This window comes from Motacilla alba, chromosome 12 (assembly GCF_015832195.1).
Source record: "Motacilla alba alba isolate MOTALB_02 chromosome 12, Motacilla_alba_V1.0_pri, whole genome shotgun sequence".
NCBI classification, from domain to species: domain Eukaryota; kingdom Metazoa; phylum Chordata; class Aves; order Passeriformes; family Motacillidae; genus Motacilla; species Motacilla alba.
In genome coordinates this window covers 1,609,074-1,635,466 of record NC_052027.1, presented here as the reverse complement: position 1 = coordinate 1,635,466, position 26,393 = coordinate 1,609,074, and the positions used below count along the sequence as shown (strand labels likewise).

Here is a 26,393-nt window from a genome sequence, read left to right as displayed (position 1 = left end):
ATCAAAGAGGCAATTTGTGATCCGCCGGAATTCTCATTTGGATGAAACAAGAACCCTTATGTCAAACAACCTTTTTGTCCAGAGGCACCTTTTGACCACACTGCTGTGGAATCCAGGAAAGCATGGAGCCACCCTTCCTGGAAGTGGTCAGCAATCAAGAACATGTGGAATGAGGATAATCAAGCACATGTGGAACTTCACCAGAGGGTTGGTTGGACATGGTGGTATTGGGTCCAAGGCTGGACCTGATGATCTTGCAGGTCTTTTCTTCACAATTCTGCAATTCTCTGATCTGGGTGTCCAGGTAAAAACCTCAAAGACAATGCCCAGGGCAGTTCCTTCTCTTTGGGCTCCTCAGCACAGTCATGAGAGGAGAGCCCTTCACCTGGGGCAGCTGGGACAAGGCTCTGGGGGACCCACCTGAGCCAGGACTGCTCATCTTGGGGACCCAGCCCAGCCAGGACATCACTGGGTGTGGTATTCACACACCCTCTGAACAGAGAGAAGCAAAGAAGGAGGGAAAACAATTCTCATCTCTGCTCACTGCTCCTGTTATTTTGCACATGTAGAATGGGTTGGAAGATTATTTATCTGAAAGAATTTAGTAATTAGATTCTGTTGAGGATTATTTTGTTTCCTTAGCTAATCAATAAAAAAGCTGTGTCCTGACTTTCAGGCAGAGAATCACGGGTTTTCAAGTTAGTGATAGTTATTGTTAGTTTAATATTCTGTAATATAATTATAGAATAATATAGTAATTAATTAACCTTCTGATATCATGGAGTTCTGCACATGATTCTTCCTGTCCATTGGGCATCATAACACTGATAATCAGGTCTGAGCACAGGAGCTCTCAGCTCCCTCACCCCCTTTTCCCCCTTCCAGCAGCAGCTGGAAGCCCCCAGGCTCAGCCCTGGGGTTGTGCCACTCCTGCAGCCCCCCTGGGTCACACACAGCTCTCTTGGGTCCCCCATGGCCCCCCTGGGTCCCACACAGCCCCACTGCTGCTCCAGCTCCTTCTCACTTGTGATCACTCAGCATCAGAGACGATCTCTGGAATACTTTAGAGGAAGACCTTGTTCTGTTCCTCCTACTGAACCTGTTCTTTTTTGCATAAATAAATATTCAGGAGACACACAATTAGAATGCAGGCTCTCTCCACCTCACTCTGTCCATCCCAGGAGTCCTCCACCCCACTGGCTATAATCACTCTTTTCCATCACTTCTCTCTCAAAGACTGAGCTTGCCCTAATAAGTAGAACAACTTCAGTAGAAAAGGTTGAGAATTCACTGGGTAGAAAACTCCTCAGCACAGTGCTTAGAATATTTATTGGCTATTATAGGAAAATAGGCACAAATCCCATACTAGAAGAAATTAATGATGTGTGTACAGGACTCTTAGCACTGAGTAAACTATTTGTACAAAGCAGTCCCACAGACCCACAGCAAAGGCACCATGCAGAGCAGAGGAGAAGAGGGATTTTCACATGCACAAACCTATCACTGATGTCCTGCTCCCAAAACAGCTTTTCCCAGATTGCTGACCATCCCCATGAGGCAGAGCAGCACAGAAGGCTGAACCCCATCCCAAATTACCAAATCCAGGCGGGGAGGCACTGCTGAGAGATGGAGCCCAGAGCAGCACCTTCCCATCCACAGGCAAAGGACCCTGACTTGCCCTGAGGATTGCCACCACTGCCCCAGAGCACAGGGAAGGAGCTCACAGAAATCCACCCCCAGCTCCCCTCACACATTCCTAGGAGCTTTTCTCCTTCAGTGGAGGCAATTAAAGCTGCTATCAAAACTACCAGCTCCATGTTTTAATCATCTACAAAGGAATTATTAAGAGCTAATAATGATCTCCAAAGGAGCTTCCAGGCAAACAGTACACATGTGAACATCCCCCCAGAACCATTAGGAGCTTCCCAGAGCACTGCACCTACCCCTGATGAAGTGTGCTGCCATCCACCAAACTGTCTGGAGACTTATAGATTCCCTCCATTTCTGTTTCAGTACCTTAGTCGATGATTAAATTGATTTTTTTCCCCTACCATTTTCTCAGAAAAAGTCAGTACACAGACAAACCTGCAATTCTCTGCTGCCATCTTGGACTTCCTCTTCCCCTCCAGCTAAAACACTTCCAGGTCTCCCTTGGGATATTGTTCTTCCCACCTGGCAAGGGCCATGTTTAGACTGTCCTTTCTGGCATTGTAACTTCAGTAAGTGGCAAAAGGAGAGGCACCAAATACTCAGCAGCTCCCAAAACACCACTCTCATTTCCTGCAATAGCCTCTTATGCTGAAAAAGCATAAAGCCATTTACATGACTTCATGAGTTAAAAGCAGAGAGAAAGGAAAAAGCCCAGATGTGCTCAGATCTGTGACTGCTCCTCTTGGCAGAGCCCTCAGCTTCCCCTGTGTCTGAGGGCAGTGACAGATCCCAGAGCTCTGGACTGGATTGTCACTGAAGTGCCTCTTGAGGGGCTGGATTTGTTAGTGAAAACAGACTGAACCCGTGCTGAAAACACATGGGCTTGGTTCAGCTGTGTCAAAGACCCAACAGGCACGGGGGGTTATTCCAAACTGGACCCCTTTCCTACAGTAAGATGCAGAGACCATGCAAACAGGGATCCTGTGCAAGTGCTTTGTCTGGCGCCTCTTTCCTGATTTCCAGCTGGCAGCGCCTCGTGGCAGGGCTGCCAGGTACACACAGCACCCAGGAGGGATGGCAGCAGCCAGGGGGAAAGCTGGAGAGGCTCAGCAGGGCAGGAAGGGCTGGGCAGCTCCACAGCTTCACCCCAAACCATGCCATGAGAGTGAGAGGCACTGGCACAGGTCAGGTGCCCACGACTTCACTGGCACCTATTCACCTGTACCTAACAGGAGCACACCTCCCCTAGAACCCTGGCTGGAATGCCATTAGTTTATTAGTTAATTATCTAGAGGACTTGAAATCCCAGGAAGCGGCAAGCGCAAAATGGAGCTGAGCCTGGAGGAGAAAGCTTAGTGTGAGACAGAAACGCAGCAGTAATAAATCACAGGGGTTTCATCCCAGGGAATTATTGTGTTGTGTTATTTGCAGCTAGCACCCTCAACAACCACAGCCAGAGAGTCCCTGCCCCTCATTATCTCCCAAGGGCTCAGGGATAACGAGCCACATCTGATTAATCCTCCTGCCTTAGGGGGTTATGGACACCAAGCACAAACCAGGCCAGGTTCAGGCTCTCTGGCCTGACAAAAAACTGCCCAGTCCCACTGAAAGAGATGGAAAACATAAATCTGTAATGAGTCTCTCACACCTAGAGTTTGGATTAATATTTTCCTCACCCAGCAGCAATTAGAACACCATAAACCTCGAGACAGTGAAGGGTGGCAAGGGGAGATGGCTGTGATTTTTTTTATTTGTTAAATGATGCAATGCAGAAGCCAAGTTCCCCCTTAACAGCACACAATCAGGAGGGCAATAATCAGCTACCAGAAAGGACCTGTTTTTCATAAAGACCCCTCCCCAGCTCTGCCTTTCTTCTTGTGTGCTCAGCTAGAGCAATTAAGAGAATAATCTATAGGAAGCCTACCCCCAAAAGCCTCTCACAGCTTTCTCCAGCTGTTTCCTTCTCTTTGTTGCCAGCAAACCCAAGCTCTGAAGAGATGATTCACCTCAGCAGGACTCCCAACTCTACATCTGCTCTGGGGGCATAATCTTTGCTGGCTACATGGAAGTGGTCTTTAAACTAATGGAGTCACCAGACTGAGCAAAAAATCCTCTTGTCTAAACCCACACACAAAGGGTTTATTTTCCATTTTATTTCTAGATGGGCATTTGCAAGATGATCATCTTTCTTTTTTAATCATCATAATGCTGCTTTGCAACACACATTGCTCTTCTAAAAAGGACCTTACTGCACTTTATAAATGCAAATCTGCATCATCTTTTTACAGATTCAGACTGGAACACAGAAAATCCCTGGAAAAAGTGGAACTGGCATTCAGTGACCATAAACTCTCCCAAACCATAATGCTGCCCCAAAAACAGCACTGAGAGATACAGAAATACGGTTTTTAATTGGATTTAAGCTTCCTATTCACCAAGAAAAGAGAGTGTTCTGCCTTAATTACAGCAAGTGGCTGGAAAAAAGCTGTGTCTGGAATTCCTGTGAAGGATGGAGAGTGCCCCAGCCCAGGGAGAAATGCACTGAGATGGAGGGAGGGGGCAGAAGGATTCCATGGGTGAGGAGAGCCCTGAAGCAGCTCCTTTGGAGCAACACATTGAAAACCACGGAGAGGATTTGTGTGGCTCCCTTCCTTGTGCCTCCATGTAGAAAACACATTAACAAAACTAACATTAAATTAATAACACGGGCTGAGGGAGGGAAAAGGTAAATCATTTTTCCCTATTTATACAGAACAAGTACAGGTATTTGCCTCCCATATGTGGAATTTCTCCAATTCAGTACTTGACTGGGCAAAAGCCCACTACTGCTGATCACTCCAGGCATTGTCCAGAGAAGCTCCACTTGCATCAAGCTAAAAGAAACTCACACTGAACTTTAGACTGGATAAATACAGTTTTCCCTCTTTTAGAAAGATTTTCTGTGAAGCCCAAAGAAGTCAGAGAAACGCAGAATAAAGTAGTAATTTTCATCACTCAGTGGTTTCCTGGCTAAAAGAATTTCCAATGGACAGCAGAAACTTATCTCACAGATGCTGAACAGGCCCATTTCCACTCTCTGGAGACCAAAAACTCTCTTTTGAACCCCTGGGATTGTGAATTGTCACTCCCTCCACATTCATTACCCAGCTGCCATCTGCCAGGAGCCAATAAAAACAACAGTTACCTCATGCTCCTAAGATAACTAAGCTCATCACCTTTGGAGAATCATTAACAATGAAGAAATGCAAGCTTAATAACCCCTCCCTTGGGATTTGGAGTGCTGGGCACGCATTATCAGAAATGAAATCCATTTTTGTTGTATATTCCAGAACGGGAGCTTCCATGTAAGACAGAAAATGTAAAGACCAGGAGCCAAAGGCTGGCAAAATCCTGCCCTGTGCTTTGTTTCCTCAGAGGGGACAGCACTAAGCATGGGCCAAAGCTCAGAGTGAGGCTTAGCTGGGCACCAGCCTTACTAAAACGATTCAGCACAGGAAGGGACCCCAAAACCAACATGAAAAGGACTCTTAGGTTATGTGTTTCCACTTCTAAAGCATAACAACAGAACCTGCTCACTGTCACAGCACAAAAAATGATTCTGTCAATAAAGAATTTGCTGACTCCCACTCTAGCAGACACTGATACCCACAAAGAGCTCAACAACCTGTTGTTGGAAATGTTTACATCTGCTTCTGTTTGCCATAAACACATGGAAGGGAACAGGCAGCTGAAATCAGATCAGAAGCTCCTGGGCCCCAGGAGCTGCCAGCCCAGCCCAGCCCAGGCAGGGTCACCCTCCTGCACAGCCCCAGAGCAGCTCCCAGGGCTCCCCAGCACCAAACTGCTGCCACCTTCAGCCACCAAGTCTGTTCTTTCATAGAAGAGACCTTTCAACCAAACACTGCCACGACAGCAATGGATCACAAGGGGAAACAAACCTGCAATCCCAAATTCTGGGGGAGACTCGCCCAGCTCCGAGCCCACAGTGCACCGAGGGCAAGCAGAGGAAAACAGTCATAAAAAACTCCACGTTCTGTAGTGCTAAGGTGATAACCTTGGCCCACAAATCACTTCTATACTGGTCTCTGAACTATCTTTTCATAAAATCAACTGATGAAACTCTGGTGGGGTAGAAATGAGTGTCTAAACCCTGAACACACCCCTATTGCTGCACCTGTACACCCAAAAGCTGCTTGCTCACTCTCATCCTCGCTGACAGCATTACTGAAAAGTAGTTCCAGCACAGTCCTCATCAGCTCAAACTCTGCCTTTTGCTCAGCTCATGGTCAGGATTGGAGGCCCAGAGTGCAGGGAAGCCCGAGGCAGTGCCACATCCAGGCTGAGACCCCCTGTGCCAGGGCTCTGCCCCCCCAGCTGCTCTGCAGTCAGCTCTGTGCCAAATGTACTGCTCAGGACCAGAATGGCCTCATTTACTGCTCTGTTGGCTATTTCTGTTCACATCACAGGGCTTAATTAGGCTCTTGCAACTAAAATTACTTCTTTGGACTCATTTGTATTAGAAAATGCTTTTAAAAAAAGTTATGTTCGTTCCCTGATGTCACGTCTCAGCCACACTTGTCCCTTGCTTCCTATCAGCTGTTTCAGGGAAATCTCCTTCATTGCAAAACCCTTGTTGCCTTTCAAGCTCCATCTCTCTTTCTGTCACATCCAGAAAGCTGAGGTCCAAATGAGCAACCAGCTGATAAATGATTTGGAAAGAATCTAAGTCACAGACTCATTGATGTTGGGAAAGGCCCCTGAGATCCAGTCCAGTGTTGGACTGAATCCCACCAGGTTCACCAAAGCACATCAAAGTGCCACGTTTGCTTGGGTTTGGAATAAAGCGTTAGTGAAATAACACCCACAGCATTTCCCATGCAGATGTTGGAGTGAGTGCTGCCCTTTGTCCCCTGAGGTCCCACAGCAGCCCAGCTCTGGCCCTGCAGCCTTTGCCAGAATTTGCTTTCCAAACTCCTGCCTGAGGAAATCCCGATTTTCCCAGGGTTCTGTCTCCTCCTGACCCTTCGGGCTCTGGCAGCACTCAGCCTTTACAGGAAGGGTGTGGAAAAGCTGCCCTCAGTGGCTGCCCATTCCAAGCCCCCAGTTCAGCTCCAGCAGCACCATCAGCAGAGCTCACTGGGGCTGTTCTTTCCATGTGCCTCATCCCACTGGAGCTGCAGGATGACACGTGTCCCCTTGCAGGAAAAGGCTGCCCACATACCCCAGGCTGAGGCTGCAATCAGCCCGTGGACTGACAAGGACCTACCTAAACATTCAGATTAAATTCAGTATTTTTGTTCCTGTCCAGGAAGGCCTCAGTTCCCTGCAGGTCCCTGCACGCCTTCAGTGCAACAGCAGGTCAAGTGGCTCATCCCACAGCAAATGCTGGTCCTTTATGACACCAAGCAGAATGTGAATCCTGATCTATAAACTCTTCAACTTCTACTCAGTGAAAAGTCTAAGGCAGGTGGGAAGCAGGAAGGAGAGTAAGAGAAAACTCATTATTACAGAATATGAATTATTACCCACGAGTCTCTTGGGTCACTCCTGCTCTGCTGTGGAGCACACAGACTCCTTGCACAAGGCTTATTAAAACACAAACTCTGGGACAGAATGGGGCTAGTTCTTACCTAGGCTGAGCAAGATCCAGGCCTCCTTCTCAAGCACTTCAATTCAACTCGTGCTAAAAAGCACATGAGCAAAACACTGAAATTAAGCAAAGTATCTCAGAGGTCAGGGCTTGCCCCATCATCCTCCTCCTGCTGTTTTTGCTGCTAAACACAGCAAAAACCCCAACGTGCACGGGCTCCCAGCTGCAGCCCAGTGTCCCCAGCCCCTGTCCCAGAGCTGATGTGTCACCAGCTGCCCAGGCTGCTCCTGTCCCCAGGGCCAGCCCAGGGACATCCCCACCGTGACCAAAGCAAGGGACACAGGAGCCCCCCGGGAGAAAAGCCACGCTTGCTGCTCTGTGTGCTGCAGGAATTCCTGACAGACTCTGGGAAAAGCTGCAATGGGCATTGCTCAGACACTCCAGCAGCTGCTCAGCAAAAAACACCAGGAGTTCTCCTTCTGTGGCACCAAGGCCAGCCTGGACAGGGCTGGGAGCACCCTGGGCTGCGGGAGGTGGCCCTGCCAGGCAGGGCTGTGGAACGAGGTGACCTTTCAGGTCCCTTCCAAGCCAAGCCACACTATGATTACACCTGAGATAATTTTTTTTTTAACTAAAAGGTGTCTAGCAGATGGTATTTAACCACTGACTTGCAAACTTCTGCCTTCTTTAATTTCATGTACATTAACCACTCTCTTCCCTTTCACACCCTGAGAAGTGTTCACTTCCTTAGCTCCTTTTTATCTCCAGAGCCTCTTCTTCCCCCGGGCATGTTTTTAATGGCCTTACCAAGTAGCTGGTAATTAACTTTTACTCTGGTTTAGTTATTGACCGTTTCCCAGGATAGATTATGCAGAAAAACTCTTTCACCCACAGCACAGCTCTAGCCAGAGGTAAAACACCATACCTAGGAACAGATAAATCTCTTTTTTTTCCCCCTTCTGGGAGAGTAAGTAACCATGGATGCACAAGAAACAATGCCTGCAGATAAAAAGAAAGCCTCTAGATAATAATGTTTGTCAGAGGAGATTTGCACATTTCTTTGAACTGATATATTTATATCCTGCTAATTATTTGAGAAAAATCTCAGAGACCTTATCACAGACAGACAATGCCACGGTTATATTTTTTTCCCTTCAGGTCTAGGTTTCTTTTAAACATATCCCTCAGACTTTCAAGTTGGCTTTTCACAATTTCCAGACATTTTAGTAACTTACACTTAAGAAAACACTCCTACCCTGGAACACCCCAGTACAATTTGTCAGGAAACCTCTCCAGATTTGAAGCCCATTGGAATTTTCCCACAGGCAGCCCAGGTCATGTTTTGACTCTGCTGTAAATACTCCCTCTCTTGTTCTTACCCTGCTTTTCCAGGAAAAGCACAGGATGCTGCTGTTCCTGCTACACCAACACCACACTAAGTGGTACAAGCAGCAGCCAAACACAGGTAGGTCACCTCAGGGTCTTTTTTTCCTTTATAGCCTCTGGAACAGCAATTTAGGGAACGTTCTGCTCAGCAGCTTTTCAGCTGCTGCTTTTCCCTGGCCTCTTAAAGGCATAAGGGAGGCAAAATACCACAGGAGGGCTTGGAAGCAGCACTGCACCTGGACTGGAGGACAGCCAAGCTCGAGGTCACCTCCCTTCCAAGAGGAAAAGGGAATAAAACACTGTGCAGCCACCTGCAGCCCCTCACTGCAGTGTCTGTGTCACCTCCCAGTCCCCCGGGTGCTTCCTCCAGGACACTGCAGCTGGGAGCAGGATCCAGGAAAAGCCCAAACAACAGAGGATGTGAGATGGGAACTCTGCTGGTACCACTTGCCAGCCTGTCCCAGGAGCTGGAATTACAGCAGCGCTGCACAAGCTGCCCTCCCTCCAGAGACAGAACAGCCTGCTGGAGGTGGCAATGGCCAGATTTGAAGCAGTTCTTACACTTCTCATTCTTTCAGCACATGAGCTGATGGAAGCTGATTTGCCTTCAAGTTCCATCAAACACCCCAAGTCTGAGCTAGCTGAACTTGGATCCAACAGGGGGAAAATCAGCTTTTCCTCAGAAATGACTGGAAATGCCCAGCACTCAGTACTGCACCATCCCCATCTCACCCAGTGACACCACAGGGAAATTAATCCATCTACAGAGCTGCCCTAATTAGAAGGATTTTAAAAACATCCTAAAGTACAGGTGCTTCACCAGCAGGGCAAGGCTGCCTAGCAGAATTTCAGCCTGCAAATCATGTCACAGGCAATGCCCTCATGCTCTCCTGTGCCACTGCAAGCTGACATGTTTCAAAAATAACATGCTTTAAATTGTTCCCCACCACCAAATATGCAGAGTAAGCTGAAATTCCAGATGTCTTCATGGAAGCAGAAATACCTCACACACAGAGAGAATTCCTTTTTTAAAGCTCAGTGTCTCACTAATTCAATTCCCATTTTGTTTAAATGCTTGAGTTTTTTGCACATTGCAGTACTGAGCACTAGGCTACAAATCTTACTTGGTTAAATATTAGTTTATTATTCCCCTCAAAATTTAGTGAAGCAAAGCCAGTGAATCATGGGACATCATTCACAGACAAGTTTACATGAACATTTTTTAATTCCTGTAATTCAACAGCCAGCCTGATGTCCCTTGGTGGCAGATCTCTGCTGGTCTCAACTGTCACAATTCCCTTGATCCCAGTGAGGAACACTTGGATCACCTGAGATCCATTTCTTTTACCAGAAGCAAATCACAATCAGTGGTAATTAACCAATTAAACTGGTCCAACAGCTAGTTTGTCATTTGTAAACAGTCCAAGTGCTTGACAGAAAACAGGAAACCTGCATCTATTCTGAAATATGGCTCCATGCTGCAACAGACACACAGACACTGCCAGCACAGCAGCAGCTGCCACCAGAGCCTGACTGCCATGGGACAGCTCCTGCTGCTTCCCTTGGGGAGTCCCTGGGACCCCAGGGATAAAGGCTATCAGTTTTCTCTTCTAAAAAACACAGCTGGGATCTGTGAATAGCCACAGATCCAATTTGCAGCCTTGAAGGCCAATAAGTGCCATAGCTCCTGCATTCTGTCACCCCAAGAGCCAGAGTTCACTGCACCCTGCAGAGTCCAGTCCCTCAGGGAGAGCTGTGGTTGTGACTGATGGGGAGGGATAGTGGAGCTGAACCTGCCCAAAACTGCTGGGTTTGCACTAAGGGAGGCTGGAAACACAAAACTTCTGTGGGTTTTGATCTGCAGCTCCTGTGAGCAAGGCAGGTCTCATTCCCCCCTCTTGTTATCTCTCTCCTGCATTGAGCAATTTGTGAGCTTTGTTTATATTGTCAATAGCACCGTGTGCCAATTGAGATAGAAAAATTTACTCTGAATTTAATTATGTTTCAGAAGCCCCTGGGAAAACAGAGGAAAGTGGGAGTGTGAGAAGAGGGAGGGAAGCATTGTCAGAGTAGAACGTTCTAAGCTCCTTTAAAAAAAAAAAAGAATCTTGGACATGAATTACATAGTCCAAGTCCTTTACCATGTGTACATCCTTCTCAAGTGACTGGAATGAAAAACAACACAAGAGCATTTTGTGATCCCAAGCTTGTGCCTGTACTTGGCTCCTGGAGTCACTCTGGGAACAGCCCTCAGCAGCATCCTCCCTCAGAACACAGGGTCACGAAGCCGCTCGCTTGGTTTGTGACGTTCAGTGGAAGCAGCCCAAGCCAGGTCTCTCCTCCAGCTGGTGCCCAGTGAAACCCAGCACAAACCAGCAGGGCTGCTCTGCACTCACACTTCCACAACACAGAGGAGGGAACAAACCTGATGGAGGGCAAGGGTGGGAGAATAAATCCAACAAACAGCTCAAAGCACTGCTCAGCTCATTATCACAGCCAGGAGAGAAAAGGGGTTTCAACCCTAACAGAAAACATCCTACATCACGTTAAGATTATGCACGAGAACTACAGGAAACACAAAGTTTTGAAATGACATTGTGAAGGCAGAAGACAAGAGCAAACTCAGATAAAAGGCCACAGGAAAAAGCAGATCCTATGCAAAAAAAAAATCTTCTGGCTTTGTTACTTTCTATAAGAATCTTGTCAGAGTCTTTTCCCTGGAAGGAAAGCGTCTGTCAGAGCAAGAGGAGGAACTGAGAGCGGCAGATCTGAGCCAGGGGAACAAAAGCAGAGCAGCAGAGTAGAAAGAAGTCAGCAGCCAGTCCCCAGCAGTCTGGCACACAATAAAACACACCAGCAATCACAGCTTCGGTGAGAGACAGAGCAGGAGCTGCAGATGAGATGAACAGATGGAAAGACAAAGCCAATCAGGAATCAAAATGCACACTTCCAGCAAGGAGACTCCCCAGCAGTGGATGTTTTGCAGGCTTTAGTTCCATAACTAGGTCAAGGGGTTTTTGTTTTCTTTACCCCTTAACTGCTGCCTGAAGTAAAAAGTTCTGGAGTGAGAACGGATCCTAAGAAATCCCCAAAATATTCTGAGCATGTATGGAAAATAAAGCCATGGATGAATATACAATATGTAATGTAAATAAATCAGATTTTAGCATGAGATTTAACTGGGTACAGAACAGAGCACTCCATGAAAATAAATGGAAGGGGATAAAACACTGATTTTCAAAATGACTGGAGAGGTTGGGGGTGTGTATATGTACACAGGCACAACGCTGACAGATGGTAAAAAACCCTTGGTAACTGCATTCAGTTTTCTTATCATCAGGAATTCATTTTCCCCCTTAATCTTAAGAGTTTCTCAACACTCAAACTAAATTTGTGATGGTAACAATAATATACTTCACCCATTAGAATTCCAGGAGCACAGGTTTACGAAGGACTGAACTAAACTCAGGAGCAACCCCAGGGGTTGTCCAGCACATGCACAAAACTCAGTCACTGCAGAATAATCCATGCCTGGCAGCAAACACTGCCCAGACACCCCCAGCAGAAGGCTCCTCTCCCTCTGCCCCCCTGCACTGAAATCACTCAGGCCCTGGCACCCTGGCAGATGTGCAGATAATCCCAGCAGGGAGGACTCCAACACTGAGCACATGGGATGTGCACTGAGGGGAGCACAGGCTGGCCATTGTGCCCCAGGGGCTGAGACACAGCACCCTCACACTGTCTGCCACAACACGTGGCCCAGCCTTCCCAAGGAACAGGAATTCAGGGAATATTCACTCTGACACCCCCAGAGCAGCACAGAAATTGCAAAGGTGTTTAATGCTGAAGGTGATGCTCCCTCCTCTGTAAAACCAGGCTGCAGCATTCACATTCTCTGAAAGACCCCTTCACCCAGGGTTCTTCTCCTGGGAAGTTGAGAAGCCTCAGAGAAAAAGGAAAACAATTCTTATATCATTTTTTTTTTCTCCTGTGTTGTGCTCATGTGTGGAATGTGTTTGGAGATTGTTTCATTAACTTCTGGTTTGAGCTGTTTGGACTTTTTGGCCAATTGGTGCCAAGCTGTGTCAGGACTCTGGAGAGGGTCACAAGTTTTCATTATTGGCTTTTCAGCATTCTGTAAGTGTCCTTTCTATATTCTTTAGTATAGTATTTCTCATTATAATATAATATTATAAAGTAATAAATTAGCCTTCTGAAAACATGAGGTCAGAGTCATCATTCCTGCCTTTGCGGGGACATTTCCCAGCAAATACATCACCAGGTGTAAGCAAAAGGCTGCTGCAGGCAGGGGAAGGACTCCCAGTGCCTCTGCTGGAGCTGGGCTGGAGCACAGAGGCAGAGGAGAGCCCTGCTGGAGCGAGCCAGGGCTGAGGAGAGCCACAGCAGCAGCTCCGGGTGCTCTGCTCTGGCCCTGCCTCTTTGGCAAGGAGAGGAGGATGCACTCAGAGGACCCGAATCCTCTGCCACATCCTGCTGGGGAATCTTTGATGAGTCATTCCTCCTCTGGCCCTCTCTTCTGCTGTCCTTCACTCATCTCCTTGCTGAAAGCCTCCCGATGTGGCTCTGAAGTAAAAGCACAGCACACTGAAGCTGTGCTGGCCTCTGTGACACGGATCAGGGCCAGGCCTCCCTGGACTCCTGCTCAGAGTTTAGCTTCCCACTTTCATGTCCTGTTGGCCAAGAACCAGCGTCTGGGCTCCTGCCAGCCATCTGCACTAGAGCTGAACAGACACAACCCCACTGAGAGCAGGATTCCAGGCCTGGCTTTGGAACAGACACCAGGAAGGACACATGAGTTTTGGTTTGGTTTTCAAATGGTTATAAATTTTGTTCACTTATTACACAGATTATTCCTTCCTTTTCCTCGAGTGAAGAAGGTCTTTAGAATGACTGAAGTGTATATTAAAACTTTCAGACCAATTAAATTCAAGAGTAAATGAACAAATAGATGTGCACAGGTAAGAAACCTCACATTCACTCAATGAAAATCAGAAAAAGCTATAAAATTGGAATAAGAGTATGAAATATTTATTTTAGTAATGGAGGCATTACCAAGCAGCATTGGGTTGTATTAAGGCACAGAAAATTTAGACAGAATACTACAAAATTGTCCTGATACAGTGCTGTGATAAACAGCCCATGTGAATGAACTCAGCCTAGTGCCAGTGCCATGGGAGCAGCCTCAGATTTTAGCAACAAATGGCACCAGGTGAAAAGGTTTCTCTACTAACACTTATTTGAAAAGGGACACTCCAAGAACACATTTCCAGCCTGAACTGAATCCCTTCCAGGCAGGAGCAGCAGGTGCCAGTGCAGCACACCAGCCGTGTCCAGAGCCCCTGGCACAGCCCAGGTGAATCCCACAGGACACTGGGAGAGGGAGGCTCAGGGCAGGGGGGCTGTTCTCATGGCTGAGGGGCTCCTCTCCCCGCTCACATCCCACATTTATAGCCCACAGCCTGGCAGCAGGAGCTAAACTGCACTCAGAGCTACAGGGAGGCACCAGCCCTGCCAGACTCAGAGCCTTCACCCACCTGCCAGCCAGGCACTGCCCCGGGAGGGAACAAAGCCTCCTGCAGACACCCAGATGAACAGGGAAACCGCAGCTGGACCCCTCTGACCTCCCACCCGCCCTCTCCAAGGAGCACTCTGGCATTCAGCAGACTAAAGGAAGTTTTCCAGCGTTAGCAGCTCTGTGCCTGGAATGTGGGGCTGCACAACAGGAGAACAGGAGAAGGGCTTTCACACCAGCTGCCTTGTGACTGACAAATGAGGGGACTACCTGTCCCTGCCAGCCTGGCCCGAGCCCATACAGCCCCTAGCAGGAATCAGGGGATTTGGTTTGGGGTAAGAACTATCCCTTTCAATACTCCCTGCAGCAGAAATCCGTGCTGCACCACTACTGCCAGGGGATGGAAACCATGCCAGCCTCAGAGCTGCCTCTGGATTTCTCTGAGTGAAGCACAGCACAGAACCAGCCAGCGAGCCCAAAATGAACTCCATCCCAGGCAAAGCACACGTTAAGAAATGCACTCTGCAGGCAGGATGGAAGGGAAGATCCCCACAGCTGACAGAGCACCGCAGAGCATTTTCAGCAGATTTGAGACAATCGTTTTCGTTTTGCTTATTTTCTCAACCCCCAGCTTGTGTGACACGAGCTGATAGAGGCTGATAGAGGCTGATAGAGGCTGATAGAGGCTGATAGAGGCTGATAGAGGCTGATAGAGGCTGATAGAGGCTGATAGAGGCCGGGAGGAAGGCTCAGGTGATGCGGCTCTCAGAGCTGCTCACAGCACAGCATCGCACCGCCATCTCTCGGCTGATGCTCAGAGAACAGCCCAACAGTACACGAAATTCACAGGAGCAAAACATCGCAGCTGTGAACAGAGACGTGTTTCTCTCACAAGCCAAACAAAAACAGACGAAGTCCAGCCGAGGAGTCAATATCCACTTCACTTCGCTGACTCTCAAGACCTGTACCTAATGTTAGGCACACTTTAAAAAACAAACAGCTGAGAAACTGAACAGTCTAGCCCACTCCCCCTCCCTTTTTAAAAAAAAAAAATTCTTCAAAAGAATAGCTAATTTTTACAACCAGCTTACATAAGCAGCACACAACCACTACTCTGAATTCAAGATTTTACCCACTTGATTAAAAATCGAGTATCAAATGACCATCAGATTTATGGGCAAAAAATGTGGCTTAAAACAAAATTCTTAGATCTTTCAAGTATATAAAGTGACAAATAACCTAAATAGCAGGGAGTTGGGTTTCTTTATTTTCTAAAAACCTTTGTCGAGCCTTTGGAAAAGAGATTCTTTATTCAGTGCAGAGCTGTAAAATCTAGTTTAAGAGCCAGCCCCTAAAACAATTTGAGGATTTAGTCCTGGTGAAATCCAGCAGCACTCGGGGGAAAAGTCTCAGCAGGCCCAGCAGAGCTAACACCCCTAATCCAGAGGCTCCAAGCAGTTTTTAGGGAGACAGCAGCCAGAAGCAGTTAAACAACAGCTCCTACAGAGCACCAAGCCAGGCACCAGGGTCATTTACCATTATTCCAGCCGAGTGAACAGAAACAATTTGCAGCAGTTCAACACTGAGCCCATCAAACGAGGCTCTCTGCAATGTTAGAAAAGGATGACAACAGCAAGAGCTGTAAAAAAATACCCAGAATTATGAAGTTGCAAACACTGGGAGATAAACAAGGTCACTGAGTGGCTCCTCGAGATGCAGCTATATGGATCTGACCTTTCTGTAAAAAGTGGTAATTTGAGTGAAAATAACCTTTCAGTTCCAAGGGAAAGGGGAGTAAGTCATGTCTCCTGCCCTGGCAGTTCATGATGAGACTCCCAGCCCTAATTTAAAGGTCACCAACAATCCTTTGAAAGCAAGATTGCTTTTCACTGCGCGCACGTTTCACGTGATGTGGTCAGAGCTGAGCAGCCCACAAGAGCAGCAGCACGGCTGCCTGGCCAAGCAGGAGCTCAGCCCTCCCTCCAGGGTTCATCCCCTCCTTGGACACACCAAAAGCACATCAGAACCATCAGTAAGACTGCTGGCACAAAGGATTCATTTGCTGATCCGTATTGCAGGAGTTCTATCACTGTTTCCACTCTGGTAACGGGGAGGGGAACCGAAGACCCTGCTGTGCAACACTCTTCAAACCCAGCACTAAAACCAGAGCTCCAGATGTTTTCCAAACAGGAGCAGCCTTCACTCCATCTCTGCCCACTCAGCACTTGCTGATGGGGGCTGGATGCAAAGGACACACTCCTGGAGGTCAGAGCCAGAGCAGGGAATCATCCCAGGGATGTATTCCTAAAAAGTCAATAAAAAGTTCACCTCCCTCCTGGAGGCTGCCCAGAAACATCCCTGCAGCCTCCCATGGGTGGTTTTAGGTTTGATTTGGACATTCAGGAGCAGCTGCTGTGAGTGCTGGAGGATCCCTGCCCACGGCTGGAGGCACAGAGAGCCCATTCCCCCTGGCTCCCAGTTACCTGCCCTGCCCTGGGAGCCCTCCCAGCACTCAGAGGTTTCCACAGAACCCCAGACTGGTTCCATCCATCCCAGCCCTGCCAAGGCAGGGACACCTCCCCCTGTCCCAGGTGCTCCAAGCCCTGTCCAGCCTGGCCCTGGGCACTGCCAGGATCCAGGGCAGCCCCAGCTGCTCTGGGCACCTGTGCCAGGCCCTCACCAGCACAAATGCCTACCTAATATCTAATCTAAACCTACCCTGTCAGTTTAAAGCCACACAAAAACAGTGTTGCATAGAACATTAGGATAAAAATTGAGGGATTACATCAAAATTAATTACCCTTCAGAGCTATTCATTTTGAAAAAACTGAAATCTTTCATAAGCTAACTTTGTTATTTCTTTTTTTCCCTTCCTAAATTTTCTTTGGGAAGGAACATTTAGCATTTAAGCATCATACCTTTGAGATAAGTTGTATTTAAAGGTTACAGCACAAAACTACATCTCTCAGCCCTCTGCAAGATGGTTTATTAATTGCCCTGGATACACACCCATAAATTTGTTGGGGTAATTTGATGAGGGGAATTGATTTACTATCACAGTGAAATACTACATTAAACACACATTATTCATTCTTTACACAGCTCCTCCCCCCTTAAAAGCATCCTGTCTGACTGCAGGCCACACTGAATTGTTATTCTGTAATCATTAAGTGATTTATTTAACCACAGCACACACAGCTAACATTAATCTATATTCTTATTCTAGTTTCACCTTTATGTTCTGTTGTCCTACCAACAAGGAAAAATTATGGATTTCAAGCCAGAGTACAGTTATGGAGCAGCAAGACAAGATGAGCAACATTTTTATTCTCAGAACACATCTTTTTCAACAATGCAAATGGAAAAAAAATGCAACGTGAAATCTTTTTGAAAGCACAAACAGCACAGAATCATCAGAGTGAAAAATGTGTAATAGACTCAGCAAATGTTGCTTGTGGGGAAAAAAACAAAACCCAAACCCTGACCCATTTTTATTACTGTTAAATCATTTAATAAAGGAAAGGCTCAGACCCAGATGCCACCTGTGATGAGAACTAGAAGGACTTTTTCCAGCCTGAGCCAACATTCACTTGAGATAAATGTGATTATTCCTCACTCAACCTTCTATTTATTCACAAAGCATTCACATTTTCCAGCAGCCTCTGCCCCGTGCCTTTGCAATGACTTCCATTGGCGTGGTTCTTGAGAGACTTGAAGCAGCAAGATGAAACTCTCACAACTGCCAGCAAGGCACCAAGAAGAACCACTCCAACCAGAGTACTTCCAGGCACCAGGCCACGCTGGCGATGAGAAACCAAGAGCAGGAAACTAAATTATTTACTTTTAAAAGGAAGCTTAAAAAATAATAAGAAATTTTCATTACACCCTGGTTTATGAGGTATAGAGACGAGACCTGGGAAAACAGGGAACACCTCGAGTCTCTGAGAAGACAACATCAATACAGTCCTCTGGGGCCAATTGAGATGAAAACACTGTAGTGCTTTTGGTTTGCTAATTTAAGAATTTTTTTTAATTTCGGGATTTTTTTTTTTGGTTAATGTACTAAAGGATGTGGTGGGTTTGGTGTTGGCTAATCACTAATACACTCGTTTTTTTGTTGTGAGAAAGGTAAAGTGGGTTTAAAACTTTAAGATGATGTGGCATTCACATTCTCTGAACATTATCCCTTCACCCAGGATTTTTCTCCTGGGAAGCTGAGAAGCTTCAGAAAAACTAAAATAATAATTATCTGATTTGCTTCTGCTGTGTTTTGCTGCTTTGGGATGTGTTTGCAGATGGTTTATCACAGGTGATTGTCTCATTGGATTCATGTGAATTGTTTTAATTTAATGACCAATCAGGACCAAGCTGTGTCATTACTCCTTCCAGAGTCCTAAGTTTTCATTATTATCTTTTTATCATTCTGTAAATATCCTTTATATTCTCTTCAGTACAGCATTCTTTAATACAATATAGTACCATAAAATAATCAATTAGCCTTCTGAGAACATGGAGTCAGATTCATCACTGCTCCCTTCAGCTGGGAACCCCACAAACAGCACAGGGATCCTCTCTCAGCTCCATTCCCCCTGGCAGAACAGGCAGGTCTCCCCCTGGCAAGCAGCAGCACATTGAGACAAACCACCAAGCAGGGCTGGCAGCAGAAGCTTGCTGAGCCTGCTGCACCACTGGGACATCCACTTAAACACTGCCTGCAGTCCCGGGGAGTGCCCATTACACGTGTAGCCCATAAAGAACTGGAATGGTGTGCAGATACATCTCCCTCAGGCAGAGGGAAATGCCAGAGGTCACCGATGTCAGACGGAGTTTGTTCATACAAGGCAGATGGGGAGCACAGGAGGAATTTGATGTGCACTTCAAAGGGAAGGAATTTGTCCAGCCTGGCAGGCAGTGCTGTGTCTCACTTGGTAATGAGTTTCTTTTGAAAAAATACAGTTACACAGAAGGCTGTTTAGCTGCAAGGCTGTTCTGTGGCACTCTGTTAACAAAAACATCAGGAAAGATTCCCTGCAAAACGTCAGCACATTTTAATAAGGAGATGAGGGGTCCATCTAGTCTTTGTATGTGGCTCACCTGCTGCTGCCAGGCCAACATAGGGGTGAATTTAATCACCTGAAACACATCAAGACTAATTGTCACAAAAATACATTGCTATTAATGATGAACCCCTTTGCATGGTGAGAGCTGAATTTTCTCATTGCTCTGACTTGTTCTGCTTACATCCAAGGATGTGACAAAATGTTGAGTGATAAAACTTTGTCACTCATCTCCAAGTCAAGACTTTGAGTGCCTGTGTATTGGCAAAGAGATTTATGGTTCCTATTACCCAATCGATGCTGCAAGAGCAGCACATAGGAAGGGATGAAATGCAGAGCCCTGTGATAACCAAGAGCTCAAGCACTGCTTAACTTCTTCCATGTGCCCCTGCGTCAGTTTTCTTATCTGTACAAGAAAGGAAACAAAGTTCATCTCCCTCTGCAAAAGCACTTGGAGATATTTTGATAAACTGCATTATTCAAACACAGCATTTTCCAAGGTCAGCCCTCTCTGCGCAGCTCGGGCACGCTTAAATAAACCAAATAAACTGATCTTCAGCTTCTCCTTCCTGGGATTTACACACGCCATGGCCACAGCTCTCCCTGCAGCCTGCATCTCCTGGGGAGCATTTCAGCAGCTCATTAGCACACAGCAGGAGCCCAGGGGGCTGAGGAACGAGCCCCCCGACCCCAGCAGGGCTGAGGAACGAGCCCCCCGACCCCAGCAGGGCTGGAGGAACGAGCCCCCCCGACCCCAGCAGGGCTGGAGGAACGAGCCCCCCTGTGGCACTCACATTCCCTGAATGTGGTTCTGTTCCCCAGAAGCACTGATGGTGACACCAGAAGCACGGGGAATTCCGTGTTTATCACTCGGGATAAACCTTCACCACACCAATCTGGAATCTTTGATTCCTGAGCCTTTTGCCTACTAGAAAAGCAGGAAAGTTTTACATCCAGTTTCCTCTAGGCCAGGATTGTAGCAAGGTTTCTGAGCACATCTCCCTGAACTGCAGCTGTGTGCCACAGGTTCACACCCTGAGCTTCCCCACCTTGGTACAACAGAGCCTCAGCCACCAAAATGCTGTGGAGTGAGGTGAAGACACAAACTCACAGTTCAAGCAGGGCAAACCTCCCAAATTCTAATTTTCAGAAGAATATTAAGAAATCCAAAAGAGTGTAGAGAGGGATCACAAAAATTACTCATGAGAAAAATGTATTATTTATATAGGGGGAAAACCCAACAGCTTAATACACATAGTGTAACAAAAGGGATTTGCAGCTCATCCCAGAGACTGCAAAAGAAATTCCCAGGTGCCCCAGACCAGCATCACAAAGTTCACCTCTAATTTGCTCTCCCAGCTCCATTTTAAGCTGTTCTTCCACAACAATTTTACATAACAAATAAAAATGAGCTTCCACCCATTTTTCACCCACCCTGGACCTCCCAACACTTTAACCCAGTCATAGCTCACCACAACAGAGCTCTGAGGGAGATCAGGAGGAAGAAAACAGTGGATTTTCCATGACCTTTTGCAGATTCCCAAACTCCTCCCCTGCACATATAAAGCAAGCTGTTTTCTTCCACACCAGAGTAATGACTTGTTACTGCCATAATTTCAAACTGGTAGGGAATTCCATCTGGCACTACGGATCAGCAGCAAATTACCATCTTGATCTAAAGGTCAGCTTGGCAATAGCAGAAAGCCCTAAACTGAAGCACATTTTAGCATCACCAATCACTCAGCATCTCTCCTCAAGCTGATCTTCCTTCCCCACGCTGTGAAGGGCTCTGGGTGAGAGCAGCCACCCCAAGGAGGCAGGGCTTGGAGGCACCACGAGCAGCTGAGAGTGGACAAGCCCAGGAGCACAGGCTGTGTTTAGACCTCTCCACCATGTACATTGTGATCAATAAAAAAAGCACTAACAGCACAACTTCAAACTGATCAAAATCTCCCCCAAAATTAGATAGGGCAGACATTGAGAGCACAGACCTCCAGAAGGGCTTCTTTTGTACCTCCCCTCCTCTTACAGCTCCAGAGCACAGACAATCCTTTCAATTTACCAGCAAACAACAATTTCATTATCGTCATATCAACTCTCTGCCCCTGTTATCCCCCACAAACATAGATTTCATTGTCCAAACTCACCAGCAACTCTCCTGCTCAGCTCCTTTTTCCCAGACAGGACCAAGGAAACAAAAGCAACAACTTTCCACTTCTTGAATATTGCAGAAAGAGGAAGCAGAAAATCCAGGTCAGTAACCATCCCAGGGAAAGGCAGCCCCAAGTAACAGCCACCTGGAGGAGCACAGAGCACACTCCAAAAACTTCTGAGGCCCAGCTCTGCGAGGGGGGCTTATTTATGGGTGTGCTAATTAAGTTCCAATTAGAAACACATGGCTGATGCAAAGGGAAAAAGCAGGTGAAATGATTTAACAGCCTCAGCTTCAGGTGAAATGATTTAACAGCTTCAGGTGAAATGATTTAACAGCTTCAGCTTCATCAACCCCAAACCCAAAACACCTGAGCTGGGTCAGTACAAAAGCTATTGGAAGCCCCAGCAGGGGAACACACCTGGCTCTGTTTTCCCAAGACACAGTTGGGAAACTCTGAGTTTCCAGCTCAGAAAGAGATTGTGTGAGATGATTTAGAAGAATGTTATACATTCCACAGGCAGGACTTCCCTGAGCCAGGTTTAGATGAGAAATTAGGAATAAATTCTTGTTTGTGAGGAAAGGAGGCCCTGGCACAGGGTAACCAGAGCAGCTGTGCCTGCCCCACCCCTGGCAGTGCCCAAGGCCAGGCTGGACATGACTTGGAGCCACCTGGGACAATGGAAGGTGTCCTTGCCATGGCAGGGGTGGCACTGGATGGGATGCAGGGTCCCTTCCAACCCAAACTGGTGTGTGATCCCAAGGCACAACTCGTTTCCATAGGTTTGTGTCTCCCATCGTGCAGAACACTGATGTGGCTGGATTAGGTCCTGCCAAAAGCCATAGCCCCCAGGTGTAAAAAACAGGAACACACCCTCAGTAGTACAGCAATTTCAGCATTTATTATCATTCAAACAGCTTAGGGGGCCTGCAGGCCGAGCAGGAGCATTCCCAACCATCGAGGATGCTGCAGTGCCAACGCTGGATCTGCTTCCTTCCTTGAGCAGCGACGTTCCCGGTGGAGCAGCACACATTCACTGGGTCGGATGTCCCTCTTATCCTGTTTTTTATTCCTCTGGATTGGTTTCTGTCTGGATCCTTCATTTCCATGAAGGTTTAAGGGGCTGGTTGGCCCTTACAGTTCTGCCCAGGCTGGCTCTTTCCCTTGTGGGGTGCACTTTACTCAGGTGCGTTATGGTACGTTGAGTATCGGATTTCTTATAACTACCCTTTAACCCCTTTTACAATATAACAACTGAACTTTTTAACAGTCCACGCTCAACAATTGTTAACTATTTTACAATAGTTTCAGACCTATTTTTGACGATGTTCCCATCGCCAGGACAAGAGCATGGGGCACTGCCTCTCCTGTACGGGGGCTCGGGCTCCCATCTGCTCATCAGACACGTTTACTTGTTAAAAAAAATTCAAAAAAAAATCAAATAAATCAAACCAGAACACCTTCAAAATAAGCAAACATTAACAGCCACGTGAGGAGGTTTGCGATTAATGTTGACCATTGATGCGAGCACTTCACGACATCGCACGAAGCGCAGCGCGACTTGGAGGCGCAGCCTCGGGGAGCGAGGGAAGGAGCGGAGCTGGTGCCGCGGCACTTCCCCGTACCCTGCCGAGGGCGGCTGCATCCCCGGGCCGGACCGGGCCGGTGTGGAACGGGACCAAGCGGGACCGGGCCGGTGTGGAACGGGACCAAAGCGGGACCGGGCCGGTGTGGAACGGGACCAAGGCGGGACCGGAGCGGTACCGGGCCGGTGTGGAACGGGACAAAGGCAGGACCAAGGCGGGACAGGAGCGGGACCGGGCGGGTGCGGAACGGGACCAAGGCGGGACCGGTCGCTCCCTCACAGCGCCCGCCCCGCTGAGGGCGAGACCGTGCATCACAGCACCGCCCCTTCGCGGCGCTGTCAATCACCGTTTTTGCCCAATCAGCGAGCGGCATCGCCCCCGCGCAGCCAATGGGCGCGCGGCTCTGGCGGCGGGGGCGGGGCGCGGGCATGGCGGAGCTGAGCGGCGGCAGCGAGGCCGTGGCCGTGGCGCTGTGGCCGCCCGGGGAGGCCCCGCCGGCCTTCCAGGTACCGGGGGGACAGCGGGGAGGAGAGCGGGGCAGGGACGCATTCCTCTGCAGGGACACCCACCTCTGCAGGGACACCCACCTCTGCAGGCCCCTCCGGCCGGGCCTGGGACACCGCCAGCGGTGCGGCAGCCGCTGCTTCTCTGGGCAGCCTGTGCCGGGGCCTCCCCTTCCGCACAGGGAAGGATTTATCCCTAATAGCTCATCTAAATCTCCTGTCTGTTAGTCTGTATCTGTTCCTGCTTGTCCCGTCACTCCAGGATGCCTAGGAATTTGCTTCAGTGGTGTTAGAGTCTATATAAACCAGATTGGAGAAGCTTCTGATGAGCCTTGACGGGAGATGAAGCTGTGATCGCTGTAGAGCCAGATCTCCCTGAACTGCGCGGTGTGCTCGTATTTTACCGAAACGGTGGCTGAGGAACATTCAAGTTGGTTTTGAGTAAAACCGAGGGACTGAGAAGCTGATGCTTATTTTTAAAAAAGAAATTTGCAAATGTACCGTCATCTTTCACAACACGCAGAACCGCCAGGTGCGAGCTGCTGTGCAGTGCAGTATTCAGCGATAGCACATCCTCCAGGCTTCTGAATAAAGCTGAGTGCCGGGGAGGGAGTGGACATACCCCCCTGCTGTCCTTGGACCTTGGTTTCCAAATGCAGCCGTTTCTCCCAGGTTTTGTTTTGCAACACTCCGTGGCTCTATAGCTGTTCACCTGCTGGGGGCATCAGTGTAATTTTGAGAACCTGATTTTCTACCGGAATTGGGAGGAAGTGTGAGCACAACGAGTTGGAAAGATAAATTGAAAGTATCTTCATTTTCAACATAATTGTGTATTTGAAATTCTGTGGCTTAAAGAGCTACAGATTAACCTTAGAAGTAACTTATTGAGCATTTTGAAGCGTGGGGAGAATTGCTTTTACAATACCTTGATAATTCCGCAAATAAATAATCCATAAATAAATATCTTTAGTATCACTATAAATGAAAATGGTACACAGTAGGGTCTAATGAGCTGGTTTTTATCTGCTAAGCATTTTCTGTGGCCAGGGGGATATTTTGAGAAATCCAGGCACTAATGAGACTATCAATTGGTTTTTGGTCCATATGGAATATCTGATTTGTATTCTTTTAAACATTTCAGGCAAGTTTGAGTTGGAAGTTTAGAGAAATGCAGAGCGTTCATGATTTTTGTTCTGGTGTGGTCTTTGCAGGGCAGCCAGGATGAGGGAAGAGATGAGAATGTTGACTCCGTGTTTCAGAAGGCTGATTTATTACATGATGATATATATTATATTAAAATGCTATATTAAACTGTACTAAAAGAACAGAGAGAGAGGATTCATCAGAAGGCTGGGCAGGAATAGAAAGGAATGAATAACAAAGGCTGTGACTGAGCAGAGCCTGAGCAGCTGCATCCTTGATTGGTCATTAATTAGAAACACCTCCCATGGACCAGCCAAGGCAGCACCTGCTGCATCCCACAGCAGCAGAGAGTTCTTGGTTACATTTCTGTCCTGAGGCTCCTCAGGAGAAGAGAATCCTGGCAAAGGATTTTCATACAAATGGCGTGGTGGCATTCTGGAATCAGCCGTTTACAGACACAGCTTGTCCACCGCTCTGGTTTGAAGCGGCGCTGGCGGCAAGGCTCTGACTGCTGTTCTCTCTGCAGTACAGCCCCGAGAGCGTGGCCGGAGCAGACGGAGAGCTCGACCCCACCGAGGTCACCTTCCCGGGCTGCTCCTGCTGCCGCAGCTCCTGCGCGCCTCCCGAGTGCCCCTGCCTGAGCCGCGGGCACAACTACAGCAGCCCGGGGCTCTGGCTGGCCGAGCGGGAGCAGCTGCCCTTCTCCAGGCCCGTGTTCGAGTGCAACAGCCTGTGCCTCTGCGGGGAGGGCTGCCGCAACAGGCTGGTGCAGCGGGGGCTGCGGCTGCGGCTGCAGGTGTTCCGCACGCCGCGCAAGGGCTGGGGCGTGCGCGCGCTGCAGCCCGTGCCCCGCGGCAGCTTCGTCTGCGAGTACGCCGGGGAGGTGCTGGGCTTGGCCGAGGCCCAGAGGAGAGTCCGGGCCCAGAGCCCGCAGGAGCCCAACTACATCATAGCGGTGAGGGAGCACCTGCACGACGGGCGGGTCATGGAGACCTTCGTGGATCCCACGCGCGTCGGCAACGTGGGCAGGTTCCTGAACCACTCCTGCGAGCCCAACCTCTTCATGGTGCCGGTCAGAGTTGACTCCATGGTGCCCAAACTGGCGCTTTTTGCAGCCGCTGATATTTCTGCCGGAGAGGAACTTACGTACGATTACTCTGGAAGGTTCCATAATGCACCAGGAGCCGGCAGAGAACACAATCCTCTGGAGGAGGAGAACAGCCTGAGGAAACCTTGCTACTGTGGTTCCCGCTCGTGTGCTTCCTTCTTACCTTGGGACAGCTCCCTCTTTTCCACACCGGCCAGTTCTCCATAGCCTTTCAGCCTTCAACACACCTAAAAATACTGTTTTCTCCAGCAGTGAAATCAAACTCATTCTGTTCCAACAAGGAAGGCCATGGGGTCTGAGGAGCAGCACAGAGACATGGTTTCGAGGACTAACTTTATAGAAAAACCTTTTCAAGGTGGATAGTACAAGGGATCACTGGAGCTTTGACATGTTCCAAAAGCAGTGACTAAGCCAGGCCTGGTGTTTTTGTCTGCTTTTCCTCTGACAGCTTGCTGTATGTTAAAGCAGCTCTCTGTCTGTACCCTTCAGAAAGAATTTGGCACTTGTACATGGACAGGATGTGATAAGAGCAAGGAGAGTCACTGACAGTGGCACAAGAAAATAACACCATGAACCAGGACTCTTACAAGAAAGGCATTAGGTTCTTAAAATCCATTAAATTATTGGTTTTTAATTACTTGCTGTATTTTTTTTTGTTGTTGTTCCACAAAGCATAGTAACTAG

At 48.0% G+C, this 26,393-nt stretch overlaps 1 protein-coding gene across 1 annotated transcript; it reads left to right on the top strand.

The window, feature by feature from the left end:
- Positions 1-23,167: 23,167 nt before the first annotated feature.
- Positions 23,168-26,346, top strand: LOC119706076 (histone-lysine N-methyltransferase SETMAR). The gene is made up of 2 exons (XM_038149243.1): positions 23,168-23,461; positions 25,128-26,346. The coding sequence occupies exons 1-2, from the start codon at positions 23,345-23,347 to the stop codon at positions 25,914-25,916; spliced, it is 906 nt and encodes a 301-aa protein (XP_038005171.1). The 5' UTR covers positions 23,168-23,344; the 3' UTR covers positions 25,917-26,346.
- The last annotated feature ends 47 nt before the right edge of the window (positions 26,347-26,393 follow it).